The sequence below is a fragment of the Carex rostrata genome, chromosome 5, assembly GCF_964058835.1.
Source record: "Carex rostrata chromosome 5, lpCarRost1.2, whole genome shotgun sequence".
Classification (NCBI taxonomy): domain Eukaryota; kingdom Viridiplantae; phylum Streptophyta; class Magnoliopsida; order Poales; family Cyperaceae; genus Carex; species Carex rostrata.
The window spans coordinates 10,528,218-10,537,531 of record NC_135922.1 but is presented as its reverse complement, the minus strand read 5'-3'; the positions used below and the strand labels follow the sequence as shown (position 1 = coordinate 10,537,531).

General features: G+C 36.0%; 1 protein-coding gene across 5 annotated transcripts; it reads left to right on the top strand.

Moving 5' to 3' along the window:
• The first annotated feature begins 323 nt into the window (after positions 1-323).
• LOC144554033 (disease resistance protein RGA2-like) lies at positions 324-8,928 on the top strand. Of its 5 annotated transcripts, none has more exons than XM_078302238.1 (11): positions 324-4,216; positions 4,654-4,788; positions 4,914-5,057; positions 5,182-5,277; positions 5,469-5,527; positions 5,755-6,014; positions 6,279-6,343; positions 6,556-6,611; positions 7,624-7,840; positions 8,221-8,371; positions 8,578-8,928. In XM_078302238.1, exon 1 carries the CDS (start codon positions 473-475, stop codon positions 4,202-4,204), a length of 3,732 nt encoding a protein of 1,243 aa, XP_078158364.1. In that variant the 5' UTR covers positions 324-472; the 3' UTR covers positions 4,205-4,216; positions 4,654-4,788; positions 4,914-5,057; positions 5,182-5,277; positions 5,469-5,527; positions 5,755-6,014; positions 6,279-6,343; positions 6,556-6,611; positions 7,624-7,840; positions 8,221-8,371; positions 8,578-8,928. The 5 variants fall into 5 exon arrangements, with proteins under 5 accessions (XP_078158364.1, XP_078158362.1, XP_078158360.1 ...); XM_078302236.1 differs by lacking the exon at positions 8,221-8,371 and adding an exon at positions 7,207-7,292; XM_078302234.1 differs by lacking the exon at positions 8,221-8,371.
• Positions 8,929-9,314: the final 386 nt, after the last annotated feature.

Sequence of the window (9,314 nt, the reverse complement as noted above, 5' to 3'; positions counted from 1 at the left end):
GGGGATATGGACCCTGATAGGATCCGCATCTACCCAAGATTTTTACAATATTATAACCTAGGTTCAAATAACTAAATAAAAGTCATGATTTATTTCCGATTTTAATATATGACACAATAATCTAATTACAATATTACTTAATTTGTGCTCAAGAAGTTTAGCAAACACAATCAGTTGGTCTACTGCGCTGATTGATGGAAAGCTCCTTTCAAGATTGATTGCTGCTTTACAACAACCACAACCACACAGTTAGAATAGCCTTATCTTTTGCATCTCACATTTCACAAGCACCAGTATAAACCTAACATGTTCTCTCAGACATTGTAAATCTAACACTGAATCTGCAATCAACAAGCCATTTCCAGTGAACAAATTCTAGTTCTCTCAAAGAACCATCTTACTCTCAAATTTCAGATAAAAATCAACCTCCTGTACTCCTTGTTTGTTCAAGTACCTTCCACATTAACCACAAATGGCAGATCTACTGCTGTCAGCTTTGATTCCATGTGTGCTGAAGAAAGCGGCAGACTCACTGTTTCAGCGGATTGGGGAGATGTGGGGCATCAACGACCAGCGTGAGAGGCTCTACAACACGCTTCTCGAAATCCAGGCTATACTTCCCGATGCTGAGGAGAAAGCAAATTCTAACGCAGCCGTGAAATCGTGGCTTCTGAAGCTCGAATCAGCAGCTTATGAGGCTGATGATCTGCTTGATGAGTTTTGTTATGAGGAGCTGCGTCAAGATGCTGTGAGACGTGGCCATAAGGATGGCAATGTAAGTGCCTTCTTTTCCCTTGAAAATCCTTCTCTGTTTCGCCATAAGATGAGTGGGAAATTGAAGAAAGTTTTAGGTAGGCTTGATGGTCTTGTTGTCCAGATGGGGAGGTTTCGTTTTGTTCATGGTCAGAGGGTGCACGTGGTGAATCGGATCAGAACTGATTCTCTTCTGGTTGAATCAAAAGTTGTGGGCAGGGATGAAGATAAAGAGAAGGTAGTGCAATTATTGCTTCAAGGACGGGAAAATGATGATCTCATTGTTGTTCCCATAGTTGGTATGGGTGGACTCGGCAAGACCACTCTTGCTCAGCTAGTATACAATGATCCTAGAGTGAAAGAACACTTCAACTTACCGTTATGGGTTTGTGTGTCTGAAGAGGATAATATTGGTCAAATTGTTAAATTGATCATTGAATTAGTTAAGGGGGAATGCAATATTTCCTGTGACAACATAGAGCTGCTCCAGAGGCGCTTGCGTCAGGAGATAAGGGGAAAACGTTATCTTCTTGTATTAGATGATGTTTGGAATGAAAATGTTGATGCGTGGGAGCGGCTGAGAGCTATGTTGAACTGTGGTGATTCTGGGAGTGCCATTATAGTTACCACTAGGAGTGGCAGAGTGGCAACTATAATGGGTACAGCGGAGAGTTATAATTTGGGATGCTTAGGTGAGGAGGATTCGTGGAGCTTGTTTCACAAAAGGGCATTTAGCAAGGGGGTTAAGGAATGCCAAGAGCTAGTCGAGATTGGAAGAAAGATGGTTCAGAACTGTCGGGGATTGCCGCTGGCCGTTAATACATTAGGTAGCTTAATGAGTTATAAGCTTGAGGTGAGAGAGTGGTTGGATGTACTTGAAGAAAGCAGGATCTGGGAACAAAGGCCTGCTAAAGATGAGGTTTTACCGGTATTGAGGCTTAGTTATGACCACTTGCCTTCGTACATGAAACTATGTTTCACTTTCTGTGCAATATACCCTAAAGATTATGAGATGGAGAAGGAGAAATTGATCCAATTTTGGATGGAAAATGGATTTATTCCATCCGATGGGTCTGGTAGCCTTGAAATGAAAGGCAACAATATTTTTAATGAATTGGTTTGGAGGTCATTTTTGCAGGAAATTAGGCAAGTTGGTCCTGTTCAAATACATTATTGGACAGATCAATTTGCATATCAATGGGAAGAACATTACTTTGAAACCAAGTGCAAAATGCATGATTTGATGCACGACCTTGCTCAATCCATCATGGGTGCCAAATGTCTCTTCACATCAGAAGTACCAGCACAAGTTAACCAATCAATGATTAATGCCCATCATATTTCAGTAAGGACAATTCCCGTAGATATCAACAAAGTCATTGATTGCTTTCCTTCTATCCGGAGCCTCATTTGTTCATACCATGCTGTTGGTGCTAGCAATGTGAAAAATATCGGATTTGACAAATCAAACTCGCTGCGTATATTAGAATTATATGTAAATCCTATTGCGAATACTATCTTTACAGCTGGAAAGATAAAACACTTGAGATATTTGGAACTTTCGATTTATGAATGTACATCATTGCCTGAAGCAATAAGCACTCTCTATCTCTTGCAGACCCTAAGGCTTCCCCATTGTTGGGATCTCGAAAGGTTACCAGAAGGTATGCGATATATGAATAGCCTTCGTCATCTCTATATTGAGCACTGTGATAATTTAAGAAGCATGCCTGAAGGTTTAGGACAACTAAATTGCTTGCAAATATTGACAACTTACATTGTTGGCACTGATGCCGGTAATGGTATTAGAGAACTGAATAACTTGAATAATCTCCATGGACAATTGCATTTGTACAACCTAAGGGTAATTAAGCATGCTGAAGATGCACGGCAAGCAAATTTGATAGCTAAACAAAATCTGGATGATCTGGCATTATGCTGGGGAATGCCAAAGAATTATGAAAACATACCAGAATCAAATGCTCCAGAGGAGATGCTTTGTGATCCTTTTGAAGTTTTGGATGCTCTTAAACCTTGCACCAAGTTAAAGGTTCTCAAAATCAAAGAATACAGAGGTGATGAGTTTCCCATCTGGATGATAGAGTACCATATACTAGAAAATCTAATTGAGCTGAATATAATTGAATGTAGAGAGTGCACAAGAATACCACCAGTAGAAAAACTACCTTTCCTTCAAAATATGGAACTAAAACATTTGGATAATTTGAGGAATCTTTGCAATAGTGTGTTCACCAGTGCAGAAGGTGGTGAAGATGCCTGGGTAACTTTTCCATCATTAAAAAAGTTGATATTGTCTGAAATGCCAGAGTTATGCAGCTGGTGTGAAGGTGAAAATGGAAGCAAGTCATTACTGGCTTTTCCTGAGCTAAAAGCACTAGAAGTCATCAATTGTCCTAAGCTGACTTCAATGCCAATTGTACCGTCACTCAAGAGCATGTCTGTAAAAGGAAACAAAGATTTGTCATGCTTTGCAACAGCATTAACTACATTGCATGACTTGACGCTTGTGAGCCATGGTGGAAATGAATCTCTTTCTTTTCAACCTTGGGAGTCACTCAATAATTTAATATTGGGGAAATACGACAATATTGTACTAGTAGGTGCAAAAGAGGGGGAGGTGAGTATAACTCAGACAAAATGTCGAAGTTTGAGTTTCTTGGCAGTGTCAAATATTCCATTAAATACGGCCTTATGGTTCTGGAAGTGTTTTACATTTCTTGAAAATCTGCAGATTGATGGATGTGATAGTCTCATTTATTGGCCTGAGGAAGTGTTCAGAAGTCTTAACTGCCTAAGATATCTTTTTGTGGATGACTGTCCGAACTTTCTTGGATCACAACTGGAATCACCAGTTGGGAGATCAATCACAGAAGTGTTATTGCCAAAACTTGAACATGTAAGTATCACAACCTGTCCAAATTTGGTTGAAATTCCTAAATGCTCAACATCTATTCAAAAACTGGGTATTGCTAGAAATCCGAAGCTTCAATACTTACCAGAATGGTTGGGAAGTATAATTGCTCTTAAAGAGTTGCGGATTGGAAGATGTGAAAGCTTGAACTGCTTGCCACTGAGCATTGGAGGCCTCGCCAGTCTGGAATGGCTCCAGATTTATGACTGCCCCAGCATGGCATATCTTCCAGAAGGAATGGAAGGGCTTAAAACACTTAAGAACCTTTATATCGAAAATTGCCCAAAGATAAGGGCACTGCCAGATGGAATGCTACAGCAGCTAAAAAACATCGATGAAATTTTTATCGAAGGTTGTCCCCACTTAGAGAGGCATTTTCGAAAGTATGGGAAATATCGGCGCTTCATTTCTGAGAATCAGGTTACAAAGTTTGGAGACGGCAGAAGATCTGGCATATTAAAGGATCTTGCACTGTCATTTTCATCAAGCCAAATCAGTTGCTTTTCTGCACGATCATAATTACCATCTGAGGTATAGTACATCCACACTATAGCATTTTAATTTTTTTAAATGTTTTTTTCACTTATATATAAAGAGTAATTAATCTTGTAGCATAAGAAATTATAAAGATAGGACAAAGTACGCTTACAAGGTAATACAAGCATATCAGCTGTTACAAATATAGTTTGACAGTATGGTTCTTTTTTTGTTTATTATATTCAATGAAGTCAAAGAGACAAAATTGATACATTGTGGTCCACTAAAACATGAAATATAATAATTAGCACGAGCAATGCAATAGACAATAAATTGAGCACATATATTTCTCTTCTTTTGCTGATTTGTAACTTTGTTTGTGGCAATAAAACATAATTTTACAGTCTTTACTATTGTACAAATATTTATATATGCTCTTAGGAGGAAGTCATAGTTAATCTGATATCTGAAGTTTCATACACCCTTTTTAGGTGCAGCAAATGCTTCACAATCTAGCAGTAGATGCAACCCGGAAGAGTATTTTCTTGAGCGAAACAGGTTGCTAGTTGTTTTGGCAAGCATAATCTGAGACGATCTACACAAAGATTAAGAAGTGACAACTACAGGTGAAAATTTGCAATATGAAATGTAGATCTGTAGGCATTCTATAGCTACACGTATTGTTTAATCGCATAAGCCTTAAAACAGAGGTGCTAATTGAGCTACTGCTTATTGTGTTTCCTTTATTTAGCATGCTCAACAAGTTATAAGGTCCTGTGGAATTGGTTTTGTTCTGTTCATTCAAGTGTGAAAGGTAGTAGGGAGAGAGAAAAAGAGAGCAATGTATGTGGAGACCAGTACAATTTGACTTCAAGTAGAATAATCTCTTAAGCAGGTCAGTCTGTATTCTTTCTTTTCTTGTAAATTGAATATCAATGCCCATCTGCAATATTATATACAAGTTCTTTTATTATGAAAATATTTAAATGGACATGTTCTTATTTATGCAATCTGATCAGCATTATAAATATTGGATTTGGGAGAATCATCTTCTGGACAATGACAAACCAGGGAAAACTGCAAGTCAAACTTCGATACATGGGTGACCCTGATGGGTAAGAGTTAAATTATTGTGTTTGCTTTGGTAAATTTTTTACTGATACATGGGTCATTTTTCAGATAAAATTATCTTATTTCTGCATTAATGTTCCATTGTTAAATAAGCGATAATGAGAACTTACAATATTTTGGGGAGTTTTATAAGTCTTTTGTATGTAATAACAATTATGTATATCTGAATGTGCAGTTTGGAGAAGCCCCTCGGAGTTAATAGGTCCTATCATTATCATCCCAATTTTCTCACAAGTTAGTGCCGTTTGCTACACCCTTCTGTTAATTGAAGTATCTATTTCCTTTATATCTGTATCCATTACAAATAGATATTAGATTATGATGGCGACAGTTAACTGATAAATAAGTCACAGATTCAAAAGAATTTTAGGAGCATATATTAATCTTTCAGTCAAAAGTTGGCTAACTGACAATCAAGCATATATAAGTGTTCTTTACTGAGTGATTGATTAATCATGCAGAGCATCTGCAGTAGGCCTCTGGGTACTTCTAGAAATCCTACACAATTTTGTCTAATTGTACAAACAATCGCTAGATGACCGAGGCATGGAAGGCAAGGCAGAGGGTGCGAAACTGCGAATACCAGAGCCCTGTTAAATATTCTTTGGTGACTCTCACACGACTTCAGGTAGAATAATCTCTTAAGCAAGTTTAGGTTAGGGCTCAGGCTAGTTGTATATATTAGATTTCATGACAGTATGCAGACTTTGATTTCCACAAGGTAGCTATTTCTCTCTTTTTCATATATATAGTTCCAAGAACAAATTAATGTTCTCGTTACCCTTTTCTTCTCTTGTAAGCTGAATGGCGTCGTTGCCCATCTGCAAACTTACATATAACTATACAAATTATTTTTATTATGGAAATAATTAAAAGGCTATGTTGATAATTATGTTTGGTTAAAGATAACTTATATTTGTGATATACACTATGCAATTTGCTTTCCTGTATACACCCAGATTATAGCTACAAGTGTTGGATTCAGGTGAAGCATCTTCTGGACAATGAAAAATCAGGGAAAACTTCAAATTAAACTTTGACTATTCAAAAGTAAGCACTATCAATTGTTGACTAAAATCAATCAGACTTACATTATTGTGTTTGTTTCGGAGAGGGTTTTTTTTTTTTTTTTTTACTGATACGTTGGTACATTGCCGTCATATTCTGTTGTTAAATAAACGATACTCAGAATTAGCAATATTTCGGGTCACTTAAAATCCTTTTCTATGTAGTAATCATGATGTGCTTATTTGAAATCGCAGTTTGTAGATGTCCTTTGGAGCTAAGAAGTCCTATCATCATCCCAATTTTATCAAAAGTAATTAGTTCTATTCGTTCCATCCCTCTGTTAATTGAAGTAGTAATTTTCTTTATATATTCTTTCATTACAAATGAATGTTAAATTAAGATGGTGACCGTTAGCTGGTAATTAATTTACTCACAAATTCAAAAGAATTATAGGAGCAGAGATGAATTATTCCAATTCCAATTAAAAGTAGACTAACTGACAATTATGTACATATAAGCGTTCTTATTAACCGGCAATTTTTCTCTAATTGTATGATTACCCGCTTGTTTGAAAATGTTTTCGTAATGCACCAGCCTATCACGGTACCACTAAGCTTGAGCTGATTATGTTACCACAAGCTTTACAGATTATCTGATAATTTATTCAGAATAGAATAATATCTTAAGCAGGTTTCGGTCTACAGATGTTCATGTTATACACCTTGACTACAATTACATTTATTAGATTGCATGGTCAGTCTACAGATTTTCTTTTGTTATAAATTGAATGTTGATGCCCATCTGGAAAATTATTATATAAGTTTTCGTTTATGTTTGATTAGAGATAACAACTTACATTAGTGATTTATTATGCATTTTGTTTTCCTATATACACCTTTCACTAGAATTACAAGTTTTGGCTTGAGGTGGAGCATCTTCTGGACAATGATAAAACAGAGCAAACTCCAAGTCGAACTTTGACTTTTGGAGAGTATGCATTAGCAATTGTTGACTAAATCATCAGAGTTAAATTATTTTTTTTGAAGAGTTTTTCAAAAGTAGTCAAATACTGATAAAACTCTATTATTTTTTCAGTAATATATTAGAAATGTCCTATGTGTCAATTATTTGGGCAGAAATTAATATATTTCATTATTCTATCTAATTGGGCGGAAAATAATATAATTCATTTCATAATTCATTTACTGAAAATTCTGAAAAAGGGTGTGACTGATGGGTTGCAACTGAAAATTTGTTATATGAGCAGGCAACAGTTCATTTTTCAGTTAAGAAACTGAATAACCTATAAACCCGAATTTCAGAAACCGTGAGATCGAGAAATAGAGAGAGCGGAGAAGAAAATGGGGGCTATCAGGTGGTGCTTGCAAATCGATTAACGGATGTTTTCAACTCGTTCGTATATATACTGGTAGAGACGTGGTTGCAATTGCTATGCACATCTGACACGTAAGTGAGGTGGAGAAAGATTACGGCTAGCGTTGAGAAGAGCTCCCACTACGCTGCTTCTTCAAACTATTGGTATTTTTCTATCTTGAATTAATTTTTTTACACATGAATCCTTGTTCGGGTAGGGATTTTCTGATTAATCTAAACTGAATTGAAACCCTGCATCCTACCCGAATTACCAACATATATAATATTCCATTGTTAAATACGCGATACTCAGATATAGCAATATTTTGGCTCATTTTTTTTTTTTTTTTTTTTTTGCAACTTGTAAGCCCGTAGTCAGAATTTTATTTAATCACAGCATTTGGCTTTTACATCAAATAAAGTAGAATAGCCTGAGCCTTAAATCAGTAGGTAGAAAAACAGGAATTCTAATCAACAGCAAAAGAAAATAAAGGGTAAGTAAATCCCTCAAAGTTCCAGTTTTCTCTTTTGCCTTTTCTCACCAGCATGTCAGCCATCTCATTGTGGCTCCTGCTAATGTGATGACACGAGAACCCCTTGTTCTTTTTGAAAAGCTTCCACAGTTCCATTGCCTCCTTGAAGGCGCGCCAATCCAACTGGAGGGGAGGCTGCCATGACATGACTGCATTAGACAAGGTTTGAGAGTCGGTGTAAAAGATACACGATGTTATACCATTGCCTATTTTGGCTCATTCTAAAAGCCATTTTTATGTAATAACCATTGTGTATAGTTGAATTCATAGTATGTAGAAGTCCCTTGGATTTTGATTTTCACAAGTCAAACCAGGTTAAACTGCATATATAAGCATTCTTTACTAAGCGATTGGTTAATGATCATGCAGAGCATCTTGGCCATGCACTTCATCTCCCTGCAGTGCTGAAAGACATGCTTCTATGGGCCACCTGGCACTTGTAGATATCCAGCACGATTTTTTCTAATTATACGAATACCCGCTAGATGACCAAAGAATGGAAAGCGGAGGATATGCTTCCGCATTCTTTCACACAGTTCTAAATTCTAGTTTTGTTTGGAACATCCTCAAGTTTCAAATATGAACATGGTACCTTCAGTTTTACATTGGAAATTGAGACTCACAGTGCAATTTTTTTTTTTTTCAAGCATATCTATGTGATTTGTTGTTGCTTCTTTTCATCAGCAGTGATTTGTTTTATATACTATTAACAATTCCTCCTTTTTTTTTTTCTTTGAATCCTCTGTACTTAGTGTTGCTTGGACACTTTAAATATAAAATTTAGTTTGTAATTAAAATTTTGTATAAAAATCACATCCAACGGTTTGATTTAACTATTTAGACTTTGAAAATAAAAATATTTTTTCATACTACAGACCAATCTGCGCTATGCATAGTACTATAGCCTCACTTTTACATGTGTCTGAACTTATGAAAAATAAAAAGTACGTTTAATACAATCATAAAAATGAATTATATTCAACACAAGTAAACAACTCATTTTTTTTCAAATTATGAAATAAATATCAGATAAAAATAATGTTTTGTATAATTTTCATTAATATACAAAATCATTATAATTTATAGGTTCTTATCAAAAAGGTATA